The 19,556-nt window shown below is 43.1% G+C and overlaps 1 protein-coding gene across 9 annotated transcripts in view; it reads left to right on the forward strand.

The window, feature by feature from the left end:
* INPP4A (inositol polyphosphate-4-phosphatase type I A) overlaps positions 1-19,556 on the forward strand; it is a 148,180-nt gene that overhangs the window by 85,704 nt on the left and 42,920 nt on the right. For all 9 annotated transcript variants that reach the window (XM_068138995.1, XM_068139011.1, XM_068139003.1 and 6 more), the window contains 3 exons: positions 94-224; positions 365-469; positions 18,499-18,607. In XM_068138995.1, the coding sequence (XP_067995096.1) occupies positions 94-224; positions 365-469; positions 18,499-18,607 (345 nt within the window). The remainder of the gene's footprint in view (positions 1-93; positions 225-364; positions 470-18,498; positions 18,608-19,556) is intronic.

The following is a 19,556-nucleotide window of genomic DNA, read 5'->3' on the forward strand; positions in this document are numbered from 1 at the left end:
TAATACACAGTCTTGGACAATGAAGCTAAACTCTTTCTTTCCAAAACCCCACTTCTCACCCACCCCCCACCCCTTTTTTTTTTTTTTTCATAGGGTTTGTGAGCTAGAAGAATTGGGAGAATTGTCTCCTTGTTGGGAAAGCCTTCGTCGACAAATAGTTACTCAGTACCAAACAATTATTTTAACTTACCAGGAAAATCTAAGTGATCTGCACCAGTATAAAGGTAATTGTTTTTTCATGATATCTTGATGCTTCTCAATGGTGATTGTTAGTGATTCTCTGAAATTAGGAACCCAGAATGTTTTAGTTAAAAAATAACTATTACTAGATTACTTTATGCTTACTTTTTTCTGCATTTCTCAGGTCCTTCATTTAAAGCCAGTAGCTTGAAAGCAGATAAAAAATTGGAATTTGTTCCTACAAATTTACATATACAGAGAATGAGAGTCCAGGATGACGGAGGATCAGGTATTTGTTCCTCTCTCTTTTTTTCATCTTATTCTGTTCCTTTTCTCTCCATTCTTCTTTTTTTATTTATTTTTTTTTTAGTTTCCATCCTCAACCATATAGACAAGGTTCTACAAACTACTGCTCTGTAGTGCTAGTGCTAGTGCATATTTGAAGCATTTTCTCACGTGGTGTAAGCATTATTATTATTGTTATTCTGCAGGTGAAAAAATGAGATTCTGGAATTAACTATGCCCTAGGTGATGTAAGTCAGCCTTTGGATCCCCACAAGTCCATGGGGCCAGACGGGATCCATCCTAGGGTGCTGAGACAGCTGGCAGATAAGCTGGCCAAGCCACTCTCCATCATTTTTCAGCAGTCCTGGCTCACTGGAGAGATACCAGAAGACTGGAAGCTGGCCAACGTGGTGCTCATCCACAAGAAGGGCCAGTTGGATGAGCCAGGGAATTATAGGCCTGTCAGCCTGACCTTTGTGCCAGGCAAGATTATGGAACAGGTCATCTTGAGTGCAATCACACAGCACTTACAGGATGGCCAAAGGATCAGGCCCAGCCAGCATGGATTTAGGAAGGGCAGGTCCTGCCTCACCAACCTGATCTTCTATGATCAGGTAACCTGCCTGGTGGATGTGGGGAGGCCTGTGGATGTAGTCTACCTGGACCACAGCAGGGCTTTTGACACCGTCCCCCATAGCAAACTCCTGGCCAAGCTGTCAGCCCATGGCTTGGACGGGAGCACACTGCGATGGGTTAGGAACTGGCTGGATGGCCGAGCCCAGAGAGTGGTGGTGAATGGTGCCACATCCAGCTGGCAGCCAGTCACTAGTGGTGTGCCCCAAGGATCAGTGCTGGGCCCTGTGCTCTTTAACATCTTTATTGATGATCTGGATGAGGGCATTGAATCCATCATCAGTAAATTTGCGGATGACACCAAGCTGGGGGCAGGAGTTGATCTGCTGGAGGGTAGAGAGGCTCTGCAGAGTGACCTTGACAGGCTGAACAGATGGGCAGAATCCAGCGGCATGAGATTTAACGCATCCAAGTGCCAGGTTCTGCACACTGGCCACAACAACCCCATGCAGTGCTACAGGCTGGGGTCAGAATGGCTGGAGAGCGGCCAGGCACAGAGGGACCTGGGGGTGCTGGTTGATGGTAGGCTGAACATGAGCCTGCAGTGTGCCCAGGCAGCCAAGAGGGCCAATGGCATGCTGGCCTGCATCAGGAACAGTATGGCCAGCAGGAGCAGGGAGGTGATTCTGCCCCTGTATGCTGCACTGGTTAGGCCACACCTTGAGTCCTGTGTCTAGTTCTGGGCCCGTCAGTTTAGGAAGTAAAGGGACAGAGATTGGAGTCAATACAGCTGACCAATATGATCGAGTATTGTTCCTTTATTGTTCCAGTATTGCAGGCCTATGGTGCGAGTATAGCACAGTAAAGTAAAGCATAGAAGACGGAGGGAAAGGAAAGGTAGAAGTGCATAGCAAGGGAAATTCTACAACTTATATAAACTTGGAGAGCCTCGTTGGCATTGCTTCATTGGTTCCCTATGAGTTCCCTACTAACGACATGCAAGGTTTGTTGATGCAGGTGCATGTCCTGTTGTCCCAAGATAACTTTCTATGTTTATAGCTACCAGTGTCCCGTTTTAGTTACGTGCTGCAGGCGCGGCACTGTTTTTCTACACTGCTAGCTGGCTCTGCATTTACGCTGAGCATGGCCTACCACCATGTCAGGCTCTAGGCCTGCTCTGCCAGATTGCTCACACTGCTTGTCGCTGGTCATGGAAATTGTTCTCATCCCATAACAGATACTAGTTGCAAATACAGAAGCAAACAAGGTAAAACTAAGCTGTATAGCAAGAGCAAGAGTTCTGTAGCACAGCATGTCTAACAGACTGATGTAACCCAGACAAGGCGCAAAGCTTAAGTTGAACTAGTTACAATGTTCTACCAGAGCTGGCATAACACATGGTCAAAGATAACAAACATTGTAAAGAAGAACTTAGATCTTAACAGTTCCGATCTTTACATTTCACTCCTCTTAGTGACAGAGAAGGCTTGATTATGCACACAGAGATTGAGGCACAAATGCAATCCTTGACACTGTCTTTTACAATCTGCTTTAGGATTATGTTGCATCTTTATTTTCTCTAGGATGGTCAAAAATCATGAACTGTTTAATGGTAGCAAGATTTCTTTAATCTGTGAAGGTAGATCTGGCCAGGCTCTAGCCTCACAGACAGAAAACTTGCAGGCAAACAGCAAGAGCAAAAAGAGCTTCATTGCATTGCCCAATATAAAATTACACTGAATAATGTGTTTTTGCTCATCCTAGTAATGCTGATCTCTTAATGTTCACATAACAGTTAAGCAGTCACGACACTCAGTTATAAGTTAGATGCTTTCCGTTGATATCTTGGTTCATTGTGACAGTCATTGAGGTCAGTGCTAAGCAGGTTTGCTGATTGTCATTTTCATGACAGTTGTGCCGTGTTCGTGTTGTCTTGTGGTGAGAGGGTTACAGCACATTGCAAAGTTGATGTTTCCAGGGTTACAGCACTTTCTAGGGTTGATGTTTCTAGGGTTACAGCATTTCTAGGGTTGCCATGAGCTAATTTTTTGCTATGGGGTATTCTCTCTTTTCCCCCTTTTTTTTTTTTTTTTTTTTTTTACTGTTAATAATGACTTCAATGAAGAATTGTTGAAGGCTCAGGGACAGGCTGTGCCAATGTGCCAGAAGATGAGCCGCCGGGGCAGACGGCCAGCCTGGATGGTTCATGAACTTTTAATGGAACTGAGGGAAAAAAAGAGGGTGTATCACCTTTGGAAGCGAGGGGAGGGAACCCACAGAATGTTTAAGGATGTTGCTAGGTCTTGTAGGAAGACAATTAGGGAGGCAAAAGCACAGATGGAGCTTAAACTAGCCTCTACTGTGAAGGACAACAAAAAGTCCTTCTATAAATACATTAATAGTAAGAGGACGGGAAAGGAAAACCTCCACTCCTTGGTGGATATGGAGGGGAACATTGTAACCAAGGATAAGGAAAAGGCAGAGATACTTAACACCTTCTTTGCCTCAATTTTTACTAGAAGGGCAGAACGTCTTCCTGACAGCTGGCCTGCAGAGCTACCAGAAGGAGCCAGGGAGCTGCACAGTTTCCCTATGTTCCATGAGGCAGTGGTTGGAACTCTCCTTAGCAGCTTGGATCCCCACAAGTCCATGGGACCAGATGGGATTCATCCTAGGGTGCTGAGAGAGCTGGCAGATGAGCTGGCCAAGCCACTCTCCATAATTTTCCAGCAGTCCTGGCTCACTGGCGATGTCCCAGAGGACTGGAAGCTGGCCAACGTGGTGCCCATCCATAAGAAGGGCCAGTTGGATGAGCCAGGGAATTACAGGCCTGTCAGCCTGACCTCAGTGCCAGGCAAGATCATGGAACAGGTCATCCTGAGTTCAATAGCACAACACTTACAGGATGGCCAAAGGATCAGGCCTAGCCAGCATGGATTTAGGAAGGGCAGGTCCTGCCTGACCAACCTGATCTCCTTCTATGATCAGGTGACCCGCCTGCTGGATGTGGGGAGGCCTGTGGATGTAGTCTACCTGGACCTCAGCAAGGCCTTTGACACCGTCCCCCATAGCAAACTGCTGGCCAAGCTGTCAGCCCATGGCTTGGACGGGAGCACACTGCGATGGGTTAGGAACTGGCTGGAGGGCCGAGCCCAGAGAGTGGTGGTGAATGGTGCCGCATCCAGCTGGCAGCCAGTCACTAGTGGTGTGCCCCAAGGATCAGTGCTGGGCCCTGTGCTCTTTAACATCTTTATTGATGATCTGGATGAGGGCATTGAGTCCATCATCAGTAAATTTGCAGAAGACACCAAGCTGGGGGCAAGAGTTGATCTGCTGGAGGGTAGAGAGGCTCTGCAGAGTGACCTCGACAGGCTGGACAGATGGGCAGAATCCAACGGCATGAGATTTAACACATCCAAATGCCGGGTTCTGCACATTGGCCACAAAAACCCCATGCAGTGCTACAGGCTGGGGTCAGAGTGGCTAGAGAGCAGCCAGGCAGAGAGGGACCTGGGGGTGCTGGTTGATGGTAGGCTGAACATGAGCCTGCAGTGTGCCCAGGCAGCCAAGAGGGCCAATGGCATCCTGGCCTGCATCAAGAACAGTGTGGCCAGCAGGAGCAGGGAGGTCATTCTGCCCCTGTACACTGCACTGGTTAGGCCACACCTCGAGTACTGTGTCCAGTTCTGGGCCCCTCAGTTTAGGAAGGATGTTGACTTGCTGGAACGAGTCCAGAGAAGAGCAACAAAGTTGGTGAGGGGTTTGGAACACAAGCCCTATGAGGAGAGGCTGAGGGAGCTGGGGCTGCTTAGCCTGGAGAAGAGGAGACTCAGGGGTGACCTTATCACTCTCTACAACTACCTGAAGGGAGGTTGTAGACAGGCTGATGATGGTCTCTTCTCCCAGGCACCCAGTACCAGAACAAGAGGACACAGTCTCAGGCTGCGCCAGGGGAGGTTCAGGTTGGATGTTAGGAAGAAGTTCTATACAGAAAGAGTGATTGCACTATGGAATGGCTTGCCCGGGGAGGTGGTGGAGTCGCCGTCATTGAAGGTGTTCAGAAGGAGACTTGATGGGGTGCTTGGTGCCATGGGTTAGCTGTTTGGGTGGGTTGATGGGTTGGACACGATGATCTTGAAGGTCTCTTCCAACCTGGTTTGGTTTATTCTAATAAAGTTTATTCTAATAAAGTTTATTCTAATCTCTACTGAGCAAAATGTAAAGATGAAACTGCATCCTCTAGGATGTCTACATTCTGAGGCACACTTAGTTAACAAGAGAGAATACAAAGTTATCAAGCAACCACAATATTGAGTCCTAATTCACATGATGCTGTGGTACATTCTTCTGAGTGATGCTGTTTGATCCCAGATGATCATAGTAGTTGTTGTGATCAATGTTCGACTGCATGGGAAATGCTGTGTCCTCATGGTCTTGATTCTTCCGACGTTGTTTGTTGCGATGATTGTAGTTAGCAGAAAAGAAGGCTCAAGGTGACCTGATCGTGGCCATCCAGTATCTCTTTTATTATTTATTTTTTGTTTAATTTTGGTTTTTTATTTCATTTTTAGTTATTATTTTCTATTGTGAATTTATTATTTTGATATGTTTAATATTTGACTTTTAATCTAGTTCTTTTGTTTAATCTTTAATTTTAATTTTTGTTTTAAAATTATTTTTATATTGTTTTAATTTTTTTCTTTATTGCTTTTTTGCACTTTTTAATTATTTTTGTTAACTTTTTGTTTGTTTTGTTAATTTTAATCTAATTTTATATATATTTTATTCAATTAATTTTTGTTATTTTTGTATTTTAATTTTCTTTGTTCTTTAAATTTTTCGTATTATTATTTTTAACTTTTTGTCATTTTTATTTCTTTTTTACCTTCTTTATTATAATTTTTATTTTGTTATTGTAATTTTTTAATCTGTATTTTAATTTGTTATTCTAATCAATTTTTTCTTTTTCAATTTCTTTTATTTTTTGTAATTTCTATTTTTCTTTTTATCTAGTGTTTAATCTTTTATTTTTTATCTTATATTCCTTATTGTAATTATTTTTTATTTTGCATGTTTGTTTTATTTAATTGATTTTCTATTTTAATTTTAATTTTTTATTTTTTATTATATTTTTTAACCTTTTCTATTTTTTTTATTATAATTTTTCATTTTAATTTTCCCGATTTTTTCTTTGTATAATTTTTTGTTTGTTTTAATCTAGTAGTCTTGATATTCCTCATTTTCATTTTTTGGTAACAATTCTTATGTTTTTTCTGTTAATAGCTATTCTGTGTTAGTAATCCTTATGATTTTTCAGTGTGTCATATTTTGGTTTTAATATTTTATTTTTATTGTTGCTCTTCTTTTTTATTACTATTCTGTTATTTAGTACTCTATGTTTTGTATCCAGAGTTTTTGTGCTTTTGTTATATATTTCTATGTTTTTTTGTTTACCTTTTTTTTTTTTATTTTTTGTATTTTTTTCTAGTCTATGTCTAAGAAGGAAATATAAAGACATTACCTTAGCTAAGGAATACTTTTTAAAATGAATACCTATTTACTATAAATCTTAACTATATTACATGGAGCTCCTTTGAAATGCCATGGCACACAACTAAGAAGGTTCGAACCAAAAGAAATCTTACAATGTGAACTCATTACTAAGTACTTACACCTTACTGCAATTACTGTGTACTAGGTATCTGTAAATATAAAATGCTTGCCATTCATTATGCTTGCCAGGAAAACTTAGCAAAACTCTAAATAACAAATCTCTTAAGGACATTGCAATCAGAAATGAAGAAATTAGCACTGTAACTTTAAATCAGAGCAGAGCTTTGGTTGGCAAGAGTACTACTAGAAAATCCTCCCTTTTCTGGGGGTGGATGGCTAGCAAGGTGTGACCTAGTTGCTATTGTTTCTGTATTAGGGTGTTAACGACTTGCAGCCTATCTTGTCTGAATGACCATTGTTCCACCCATACTGGATGACATGTTTTCCTTTTTAATTTGAGGGTTGGTTGCTGACTAGTAGCCATTACAAAAAAGGAACGGTAACAAATTTTGCTCCTAGTTGACTTAAGGCATATCAGCCCAATAGAGCAACTGGAAGGGTTAACATGTACAGTCTTACAGTGATTGATTTGCCGTACTTAAAAGCGAATTGCACTGACTCTTTGCTAACCCAGGTTGTTTGGATACCTTTTAAACACATGACTTCAACATTTGCCATGAGCAATGACTAGTGACCATTCCATTTATGACTAGGTATAATGATGACATCGTCCCCAGTATCCATAATAATTGAAAATTGTATAATTTGTCCACAAGGTGTCTGACAGATACAATCTGTTCCAGTTTTCCCTTTTGGATTTCTAGGGCTAATAAGATATTAGGCATATCGGTGGAACCCGAGCCTTCTTGCCCTTGGATCCTGTTGGAAGTTTCAGGCACCCAACAAGAGTGCTAGCAGGAGAGGCAATGGTATCAAGCATAATTTTCATAGCCCAGTCATAATCAGAATGTATTGAACCAGGAATTATAAGAATGCCCTGTCTAAAGGTAGACAATCTGCCAATTAACAGAGCACAGGGTCTGTGACCCAAAGGACCATGCTAATTGAACTCAACAGCGCTCTGTGTATTCAAAGGTGATATGCGGCTGTTGTCAGGTCCGCTGTGCGCTGCCAGAGGAGGGCAGGGGGGGAAGTTGGGGGCACGGTCCAAGCACCCTGGTTTGGTGTCGTCGCGGGGTGTACTTGCACTGCGGGAGCAGCTTTTGTGACGATCTCGAGTAAAATGATTAGGTCTGTGACACTTTCGAGTCTGTCCAACAGTCAGACACTTTAAGGTACCTAGGTTTCTCAGAGGCACGATGATTTCAGGACTGCTTCTGTGGGCGTAGCTAGATACCTTGCTGCTTGTCGATGCCTTCATTCGTTGTGGTCCTGCAGTCATGAGGCAGTGGCACCTGTTGATAAAATGTTGAGAACCTGTTTATTTTCTTCATTAGCATTGTCAAATTCCAAAATATCCAGCATTTCTACGTTCATATCGTGAGTCAGATCTGAATTAGTATTGAATGCCATATGTAAGGGATGGTATTGACAAAGGAACCAAGTGTCCCTGTTAGACCCTCTCAGTAAGAAGAAACACAGGATCAGAGTTATTGTCCTGGATGGTGGACCACCCTTTGATCACTAAATCCTGACTTAATTGCAAAGCCTTCTCAGGAAGCTGCATTTGCTGATAAGATCTGGCAAAGATCTCTCCCCAACAAGATGGTTAATGGTGACACCTCGTAGAGTCTGCTGGCTGCCGGGGCATGGCTTCTCAGGCATTTGCAAGTGAATTGTCAGTTAATTGAGAAGTTGCAAGGTCTACAGATTACCATAGTCATTGTTAACCTTCTCCATCTGTGACTACATTTCCCACAATACCTTTCCACCAGCTCAGCGGGACAGTTCCCTGTCCCTCCCACCTCCCAATCGCCCCATCGGGACTCAATTGAATTCTCTGTCCGAGGCTATACTCTGCTGATAATGACTGGAATGTAGGAGGCGGGGGGGGGGGGTGTGTAGCGGGTGAAACTGCCGAGGGGACGGGAACCCGTGCCAGAGCTGCCCGGGCCACCGGCATGGGGGCCATCGCTAGGAAAGCTGCCGGGGAGGCCACGGCCACCGGGGCCATTGCCAAGCGGAGGGCCGCAGGGATGGGGACTATCGCCAGAACCGCCGGGACGGAGACCCGCACCGGAGCTGCCGGGGCCACCGGCATAGGGGTCATCGCCAAGAGAGCTGCGGGGGCGGGGGGCGCTGCTGGAGTAGGCGCTGCTGGAGTGGGCACTGCCGGTATGGGCGCTGCCGGGGTGGTGACGACCGCCATCGGGGCGGCCGGGGCTCGCAGGCGGGGCGGGGGTGCAAAAATGCCGTGATCGCGAGCGTGCAGGCTCTCCATCTTTTCCAAAAGGAGTTGCAGGACAGAGTTGCCGCTGTCCGGGCTCCCAGCGTCGGACCTCTCATCTCCCAAGTCTGAGCCGTCGCTGGCGGTATCAGAGGAAGATGCTGTTGAAGGGGATCGAAAACGCCGAGCCACAGGTTTCGCCGCTTTTTTATGACTTTTTCTCTGCTTGGGGCAAACAGTGGTGGTGGTATGTAACAAACACACTGTGCTTGCCAAGATGGCGGACGTGGCGTCTCCTCTCTCTAATTCTTCATACGTAGTGACCTCCATTTTGATTTTGCCGCCTTATCAGTTGGATCGGGATTCGCTTCTGCCGCTATTGACGTGGCAGGAGCAGATTTTTCCGCACAAAAGGACGGTAATAAAGAGCCGCAATTCGTGTAGAAGGAGTAGCGGGCAATTGAAATTGAGGAGGATGCTGATGGAGCAGCGGACGATGTGCAAGGGGGGGGGGGAGGGGGCGGAGGGCGGGGAGTGCCTTCCGAGTCTCTCTTTCTCGTCTTGGTTAGAACCAAACGCTGAATCGGGAGTAGCCTGCTCTGCTTTTTTCGATTGCAATGTCCGTGACAATCCGTCACACGGTGCTATAGTGAAAAGCTGCTTTTTTAAGCATTTAGCACCTCATCCCACAGCTGGGCTGCAATTTCGTCCCACGCTTCGGAAGTAAAAGCTTATTGCCATGGGGATGACTCTGGGCACAGGCTAATAGCCCTTTTACGATCCCAGAATTGCCAGTAATACCTCTCACGGAGAGGATAGGTGGAGGGCGTTTAGCATTGCCTCTTCTGTGGTGGCTTGCTGCCCCTTGCCCCTCCTCCGGTCGCTCACCGGGCCAGGGTGAGATTCACTTCCTTTTTGAGCGCGCGCTGCTAATTTTTCCAGCACCGGGGCAGTGCTGTCCGACCGGCTTTTTTGTATCGCTCGGACGTACCTCTCTGTGCTGAGTCGATAAGTATTGTAGTCCGAGGATCCCTTGTCCATGAGTTCAGGTTTATTTGGGCGCCAGATGTAGACGACGGAGATAGGAATCAATACGACTGACCAATGTGATTGAGTATTGTTCCTTTATTGTTCCAGTGTTGCAGGCCTATGGTGCAGGCCTGAGGTGCAGGCCTATGGAGCAGGCCTGTAGTGCAAGTATAGCACAGTAAAGTGTAGAAGAAACAGGAGACAGGAAAGGCAGAAGTGCGTAGCGAGGCAACTGCTACAACTTATATAAACTCGGAGTGCCCTGTTGGCACAGCTCCATTGGTTCCCTCTGAGTGACCACACATTGCACTATTACAGATTATTGGTCCAACTACTAATGACACAACGAGGTTGTTGATGCAGGTGCATGTCCTGTTGTCCCAAGATAACTGTCCATGTTTATAGCTACCAGTGTCTTGTTTTAGTTACATGCTGCAGGCACAGCACTGTTTTGCTCCACTGCTAGCTGGCTCTGCATTTATGCTGAGCATGGCCTACCAGCATGTCAGGCTCTAGGCCTGCACTGCCAGATTGCTCACACTGCTCGTCGCTGGCATTGCCACAGCTTTGCCCAATATAAAATTACACAGAATAATGTGGTTTTGCTCACCCTAGCAATTCTAATCTCTTAATGTTCACACAACAGTTAAGCAGTCACAACCCTCAGTTATAAGTTAGATGCTTTCTGTTGATATCTTGGATTATCGTGACAGTTGTTGAGGTCAGTGCTAAGCAGGTTTGCTGACTGTCATTTTCATGACAGTTGTGCCGTGTTTGTGTGTCTTGTGGTGAGAGGGCTGGAGCACATTGCAAAGTTGATGTTCCTAGGGTTACAGAATTTCTAGGGTTGCCATGAGCTAATTATCTCTGGTTGGTACCATTAAAAGACTTTTTTTTGCTATGGGGGTATTCTCTCTTTTTCCCCCTTTATTTTTTTTATTACTGTTAATAATCTCTACTAAGCAAAATGCAAAGATGAAACTTTATCCCCTAGGATGTCTACATTCAGAGGCACACTTAGTTAACAAGAGAGAAGACAAAGTTATCAAGCAACCATAATTTTCAGTCCTAATTCACATGGTGCTGCGGTACATTCTTCTGAATGATGTTTGTGATCCCAGATTATCATAACAGTTATTGTGATCGATGTTCAACTTCTTGGGAAATGCTGTGTCCTCATGGTCTTGATTCTTCTGCCGTTGTTTATTGTGATGATTGCAGTTAGCAGAAAAGAAGGCTCGAGGTCACCTGATCGTGGCCATCCAATATCTGAAGAGAGCCTACGAGAATGCTGGGGAGGGACATCCTAGCATGTCAGGAAATGACAGGACTAGGGAGAATGGAACAAAGCTAGGGATGGGAAGATTCAGGCTGGATGTGAGGAAGAAATTCTTCACCATGAGAGTGGTGAAGCCCTGGAATAGGTTGTCCAGGGAGGTGGCCGAGGCCCCATGCCTGGAGGTATTTGAGACCAGGCTGGACAAGGCTGTAGCCTGCGTGATCCAGTGTGAGATGTCACTGCTCATGGCAGTGGTTGGAACTAAATGATCCTTGTGGTCCTTTCCAACCCTGACTCATTCTACGAGTCTATGATTCCACCTATTTTGTCACTAATTTTGACTGTTTTTTGTTTGTTTTTAATGTGAGCTATTTTTAAATTAATTTTCTGTTTCACTTTTTAATATTTTTAAATCTATTTTCAATAAATCTGTCTCATTTTGGTTTATTATATATATTTTTTCTAAGTGTAATTTAAATTTTGTCCATTATTTTTACATGTTTGCAATTGTTTTTGTTTAATTTTTTAATTTCTTTTTATTTTTTCTTTTTAATTATTTTCATATTTTTTCTTTTTAATTCTAATTTGAGTCATTTTATTATTTTATTTTGAATGTATTTATTTTATTATTTATTATTTTTTATTTTTTGTTATTTTATTTCAATTTTAGCTATTTTCTATTCTGAATTTATGTTTACATGTTTAATGTTTTTACTTTTAATCTAGTTCTTTTGCTTAATCTTTAGTTAATTTTCATTTTTGTGTTTTAATTATTTTTTATGCCGTTTTAGTCTATTTTTTTCATTGTATTTTATTTTTTATCTATACTTTTAAATTATTTTTTGTTAATTTTTTTGTTAATTTTAATCTAATTTTTGTAATTTTTAATCAATTTTTTATTTTTGTATTTTAATTGCTTTCTTTTCTTTGTTCTTTATTATTATTTTTAATTTACTTTTTTGTCATTGTTTAATTTACTTTTTACCTTCTTTATTATTATTTTTATTTTGTTATTGTAATTTTTAAATTAATTTAATTTTAATTTTTAAATTTGTTATTCTAATCAATATTTTCTATTTATATACTTTTATCTAGTTTTTAATATTTTATTTTTTTATCTTATATTCTTTATTTTAATTACCTTTTATTTTGTGCATGTTTGTTTTATTTAATCTATTTTCTATTTTAATTTTGATTTTTGCTTTTTTATTTTTTAACCTTTTCTATTAATTATTTTTTAAAATAATTTTTCATTTTCATTTTCTTGATTTTTTTCTTTTTATCGATTTTTTTGTTTGTTTGTTTTGATCTAGTAGTCTTGATAATCCTTATTTGTTTTTTGCTAATAATCCTTATGTTTTTTGTCAATAGCTATTTTTTGTTAGTAATCCTTATGATTTTTTAGTGCGTCATATTTTGTTGTTTTTGTTTTTATTGTTGCTCTTCTTTTTTATTACTATTCTGTTATTTAGTACTCGATTTTTGTATCTAGAGTTTTTGTACTTTTTGTTATATATTTCTATGTTTAATTTTTTTCTTTGCACTTGTTACCTTTTTTGTTTACTTTTTTTAAAATTTTTTGTGTTTTTTCTAGTCTATATCTAAGAAGGAAATATAAAGATGTTACCTTAGCTAAGGAATACTTTTTTAATAATGAATACCTATTTACTACAAACCTTAACTATATTACATGGAGCTCCTTTGAAATGCCATGGCACACAACTAAGAAGATTCAAACCAAAAGAAAATCTTACAATTTGAACTCATTACTAAGTAGGTATACCTTGCTGCAATTACTATGTATTAAGTACCTGTAAAAGCCAAATGTTTACCATTCATTATGCTTACCAGGAAAACTTAGCAAATATCTAAATAACAAATCTCTGAAGGACATTGCGATCAGAAATTATGAAATTAGCACTGTTGCTTTAAATCAGAGCAGAGCTTTTTGGTAGACTAGAGTCCTACCAGAAAAATCCTCCCTTTTCTGGGGGTGGGGGTAGGGGGTGGGTTGAAGGTGTCTAGCAAGGTGTGCCCTAGTTGCTATTGTTTCTGTGTTAGGGTCTTAATGCCTTGCAGCCTATCTTGTCTGAGCAACCACTGTTCCACTCATACTGGATTATGTGTTTTCCATTTTAATTTGAGAGTTGGTTGCTGACAAGTAGCTGCTACAGAAAAGGAACAGTAACGAGTTTTGCTCCTAGCTAACTGAAGGCATCTCAGCCCAACAGAGCAACTGGAAGGGTTAACACACACGGTCTTACAGTGATTGATTTGCCATCGTTAAAAGCTAACTGCATTGGCTCTTTGCTAACCCAGGGTGTTTGGATACCTTTCAAACCCATGACTTCAGAATTTGCCATGAGCAATGGCTAGTGATCATTCCATTTATGACAAGGTATAGCAATTGCCATCGTCTCCGGTACCCACAATCATTGAAAATTGTATAGTTTGTCCACAAGGGTGTCTGACAGGTACAACCTGTTCCAGTTTTCCCTTTTGGATTTCTAGGGCTAATAAGATATTAGGCATATTGGTGGAACCCGAGCCTTCTTGCCCTTGGATCCTGTTAGAAGTTTTAGGCACTCGGGACTCAGATGGTATTAGCTGAGCAATTTCTGTCCCAACAAGAGTGCTAACAGGAGGGGTAATGGTATAGAGCATAATTTTCATAGCCCAGTCATAATCAGAATCTATTGAACCAGGAATTATAAGGATATCCTGTCTAGAGGTAGACGATCTGCCAATTAACAGAGCACAGGGTCTGTGACCCACAGGACCATGCCAACTGAACTCGGCAACACTTTGTGGATTCAAGAGTGATATGCAGCTGTTGTCAGGTCCACTACACGCTGCCAGAGGTCGCTGCGGGGGGCGGTGGTGTCGGTCAAAGCACCCTGGTTTGGTGTCGTTGCACGGTGTGTACTCTCACTGTGGGAGCAATTTCCCTGCCTACGACAATCTGAAGTAAAATGCTTAGGTCTATGACAGTGAGCACAGCACTTTTGAGTCTGTCCAGCAGTCAGGCAATTTGACTTAAGGTACCCAGGTTTCCAGAAGCACGATGTTTTCCACCCAGGTTGTTTCCCTTGTGCGGTGGTTGTACTGGTGGTTTCCGGACTGCTTCTATGGCCGTGGCTAGATACATTGCTGTTTGTCGATGCTGCATTCGTTCTACTGTCATGAGACAGTGGCACCTGTTGGGAAAAGGCTGAGAATCTGTTTAGTTTCTTCATTAGCATTGTCAAATGGCAGAATATCTAGCATTTTTACCTTCATATCGTGAGTCAGATCTGAATTAGTATTGAATGCCTTATGTATGGTATCGACAAAGGAACCAAGTGGCCCTGTTAGACCCTGCTGAGTAGTGAAAAGCGCAGGATCAGAGTTATTGTCCTGGATTCTTGGCCGCTCTTTGATCGCTATATCCCGACTTAATTGCAAAGCCTTATCAGGAAGTTGCATTTGCTGATATGATCTAGCAAAAGTCTCGCCCCATCGAGGTGGTTAGCAGTGACACCTCGTAAAAAGTCTGCTGGCTGCCGGGGTGTGGCTTCCGCAGCATTGCAGGTGAACTGCCACCTAATTGTAAGGCCTGAGGCAGTGTTATTTTCAGCTCTCTGCTTGCTGACATGGGTTGAAACTCAGAGTGTATTGTCTTAGGATGCAACTTTTTTTTGCAATCAGAGTATCCTCCATAGAATTACACATGAGAAAGTCACAATAAGCCTGTCTAAGTGGGAACAAAAGCCAAGCCAGAGAATTCTGGCATGCCTTGAGGCTATCCATTGATATCGGTGGGTGGGGCCTGCCTTAAGCGATGACTCAGTAGATGCAAACTTTTTTGAATCCTCCGGGTGAAAGTAAATTGTAAAGAAACAATCCTTCAAATCAGTAATAATCAGGTCCCAATTTGTGGGGATTGGGAGTTGGGAGGCCAGGTAGTAAGGCACCCATCTCCTCCATAATCCATTGCTCTCAGATCATATAATAAACACCATTTGCTGACATACGTGTGTCAAAAGGGATTAACAAATGTGTTGAAAACTGATTGATTAGAGCAGTTGTGTATTCTGACTGTAACCCATAGGTAGCTATGGCTTGTCTAGCTTCTTTTAACATTTTTCAGTCCAGAGATTGCCATAGTCGTTGTTGACCTTCTAATACCACAGGAGATGCATGTACAGAAAAATCTACAGATTCTCCATCTGTGACTACATTTCCCACAATTCCTTTCCACCAGCGCAGTGGGACAGTTCCCTGACTCTCCCACCTCCCAACTGTCCTATTGGAACTCGATTGGAACCTCCGTCCAGTGCTATCCTCTGCTGATAATGTCTGGAATGTAGGGTGGTGGAGGAGAGTGTAGCGCAGCTGAAACCGCTGGTGGGGAAGGGTCACTGGTGCGGGCCACTTCTGCTGCCGCCGTGGGGACGGCCGCTGCTGGGGCCGCTGCCAGTGTTGGTGCTGGTATCGGCTGTGCATCGGTCGGTGCCGCCTTGGTCGGAGCCACCAGTACTCGCGGGGGCCATGGGGGCTCACGGGATCTGTCGCCAGGAGAACTGCCAGGGTGGTGGGCGCTGCTGGGATGGGCACTGCTGGGGTGGGAACCACCGTTGGCGTGGCAGGGGCTCGTGGGCAGGGTGCGGTTGCAAGAATGCTGCAATTGCGAGCCTGCAAGTGCTCCATTTTTTCTAAGAGGGGCTATCGAATAAAGTCGCTGTTTGAGTTTCTCAGTGTCGGTGTTTTCATCTTCTGAATCCGAACTGTAGCTGGCAGTATTAGAGGAAGATGTTGATGAATGGGATCGAACATGCTGAGCCACAAGTGTCACTGCCTTTTTATCACTTTCTCCCTGCTGGGTGTGAATGGCAGTGGTGGTATCTAATAAACACGGTGTGCTCACCAAGATGGCAGGTGTGGCATCTTCTTTCTGCAATTCCTGCTGTGTAGTGACCTCCATTTTGATTTCACGCACCTTATCAGTTCAATCGGGATTCACTTCTACCACTATTGTCGTGGCAGGAGCAGATTTTTTTGCACAAAAGGACAGTAATAAGACAGCTGTGATTCGTGTAGAGGGAGGAATAGCGGGCAATCGAAATTGTGACAAGGATGCTGACGGAGCGGCAGACGATGTGCAGGGAGAGAGGAAGGGGATGGAGGGTGGGGGGTGCCTTCCAAATCTCCCTTTTTCATCTCGGTTAGAACTAAAGGCGCAGCAGCTGAACTGGGAGTAGACTGCTCTGCTTTTATCGATTGCAATGTAGGTGACGGTCTGCCACACGGTGCTATGGCAAAAAACTTCTTTTTAAGTATTTAGCACCTCATCCCACAGCTGGGCTGCAATTTTGTCCCTTGCTTCAGAAATAAAAGCTTAGTTGCAGTGGGGATGATTCCGGGCCCAGGCTAATAGCCCTTTTAAGATCCCAGAATTGTCAGTAATACCTCTCATGGAGAGGATAGTTTGGAGGGCGTTTAGCACAGCCTCTTCTGTTTTGCGGAGTACTCCCTCTTGCCTCTCCCTGGTCACTCACTGGGCCCAGGTGACATTCACTTCCTTTTCTGAGCGCATGCTGCTTATTTAATCAGCACCGGGGCAGTGCTGGTTTGACCGGCTTTACGTATCACTCAGAACCTACCTCTTACGCTGAGTTGAGTAGCATCGTACTCCGAGGATCCCAAATTACGAGTTCGAGCGCCAGGTAATTGGACGGAGATTGGAGTCAATACAGATGACCAATATGATCAAGTATTGTTCCTTTATTGTTCCAGTATTGCAGGCCTATGGTGCGAGTATAGCACAGTAAAGTAAAGCATAGAAGATGGAGGGAAAGGAAAGGCAGAAGTGCATAGCAAGGGAAATTCTACAACTTATATAAACTCAGAGAGCCTTGTTGGCATAGCTTCATTGGTTCCCTGTGAGTGACTACACATCGCACTATTATAGATTATTGGTCCAACTACTAATGACACACCAGGTTTGTTGATGCAGGTGCATGTCCTGTTGTCCCAAGGTAACTTTCTGTGTTTATAGCTACCAGTGTCCTGTTTTAGTTACATGGCTGGCTCTGCACTTATGCTGAGCATGGCCTACCACCATGTCAGGCTCTAGGCCTGCACTGCTCGTCACTGGCATTGCCACAAGGAAGGACGTTGACTTGCTGGAACGAGTCCAGAGAAGGGCAACAAAGTTGGTGAAGGGTTTGGAACACAAGCCCTATGAGGAGTGGCTGGGGGAGCTGGGGTTGCTTAGCCTGGAGAAGAGGAGACTCAGGGGTGACCTTATTACTCTCTGCAACTACCTGAAGGGTGGTTGTAGACAGGCAGAGGTTGGTCTCTTCTCCCAGGCAGCCAGCACCAGAACAAGAGGACACAGTCTCTAGCTGCGCCAGGGGAGGTTTAGGCTGGATATTAGGAAGAAGTTCTATACAGAGAGAGTGATTGCTCATTGAAATGGGCTTCCCGAGGAGGTGGTGGAGTCACCATCATTGGAGGTGTTCAGGAGGAGACTTGATGGGGTGCTTGGTGCCATGGTTTAATTGATTAGGTGGGTTGGATTGGTTGATAGGTTGGACGTGATGATCTTGAAGGTCTCTTCCAACCTGGTCTATCCTATCCTATCCTATCCTATCCTATCCTATCCTATCCTATCCTATCCTATCCTATCCTATCCTATCCTATCCTATCCTATCCTATCCTATCCTCTAGGGAATATATTGGACTAAGCTGATGTGTCCCTTCCAGTCATTTAGAATTGTAGTAGAATAGCAGAGGTTCTGACTGCAGTTTATTGCTAAGCTTACACACATTTTCTCTGGAACAATCATGTATGGTTGTGCAAAAATGCACCAGTTTGTTCACATCAGGATTATTTCTTCGCAAATACTCTAGATTTTCCCTTTTCTTAACAGTAATCTCCACTAAGAGTGGGCACATGCTTGTCTCACATATCCATATGCAGGACTCTGGTAATGGCAGTTTTATTGTAAAGACCAGTGTTTAAGGCTTCTTTTTCATTGTCAGTCTTCTAAATTAAGAAACAAAGGACCAGCATTCAAGTACAGTTTTCACCTCAAAAGTATTTGATGGGTTTCCAGGGCCTCAAACGGTTCAGTTTTCTATGTCCTTAAAGACACTGGCATGAAGTTTTGCAAAAATTACTTTCAGAGTAGTTTTTTAATTTCCATAATTGTTTGTCCGTATTTAAAATTACAGGCTTTCATTTGTAAGTCCTTTTTGTCCATCCCAGATCAGAACTACGACATAGTCACCATAGGAGCACCAGCAGCTCATTGTCAAGGCTTTAAATCAGGTGGCTTGCGGAAAAAGCTGCATAAATTTGAAGAGGCAAAGAAACAGTAAGTAGAAATGTTGTCACATCAGCTGTTATCATGCCTTTTCTTCCTAGTCCATGCTCAGTGATTTGGAAAACCACTTCATTCTGTGTTTTTGTTGCACTTGAGTCAGTAATTCTACTATACAACGTGGGGACTATTCCATGTTTTTTTCCAAAGAAGGAGAGGGTAAAAAATTTTCCCTTTATATTGCCATATTTGTTTGTTCATGTAGTTTAGCTGTTTCAGATGTTGGGTTTGTGTTCTGCCTAATTGTGAATTAGAAAACGTGTCTGTAGAATGTAGTTTGCTGCACTGCATCATGCTTTCGACGCTATTTTCAGGAGGCTTTCACCCCTGTCATAAATTCGAGGTTCTGTTGCTGAACTCTCTTTAGTACAGAATAGCTATACCTGATAAGTAAATTCCTCACTGACAGCTTGGGTTTAGTTCTGGTACTATGGCTGGAGGCTTTTCTGTGTGCCTTAAGATTTATGAACAGATTAGGCTTCTGAATCTGGCCTCACTCTACAGGCAGGATACTTGACCTTCACAGGCCTGGCTTCCAGAACTTAGTGACGTCTCTGGAATTGTAATCATATGTACCAGAGGAAGGAACAATGAGAACAACAGTACAAGGAGTCATTTTAGCCAGGGAAAGGGGGACCTTGATGATGCATCTACAAAGAAAGGATTTGGAGGTGATGGGAGGAAGGAATGATGTAGGAACCAGGCTCTGCCAAATGAAGAATTCCTTTTGACAGTGGAATGTATAGCAGCATCCCGTGAACATCAGTCAGATACATACTGATAAAAACAGTGGTGCAAAAATATGTCTAGTGTAATCATTCTTGACTTTGAGTGTACAAGCATTGTGTAGTAGGCTCACCCTTGCTCTTGTTTTGATACCACTACTGCTTTCTAAAATAACCTACTTCTGTCAGCTTAGGTAGTGAAGTGGGCCTCAATCCTG

This window comes from Melanerpes formicivorus, unplaced genomic scaffold (assembly GCF_026170545.1).
Source record: "Melanerpes formicivorus ecotype bairdi unplaced genomic scaffold, bMelFor1.0.p_v2 SCAF_1, whole genome shotgun sequence".
Classification (NCBI taxonomy): domain Eukaryota; kingdom Metazoa; phylum Chordata; class Aves; order Piciformes; family Picidae; genus Melanerpes; species Melanerpes formicivorus.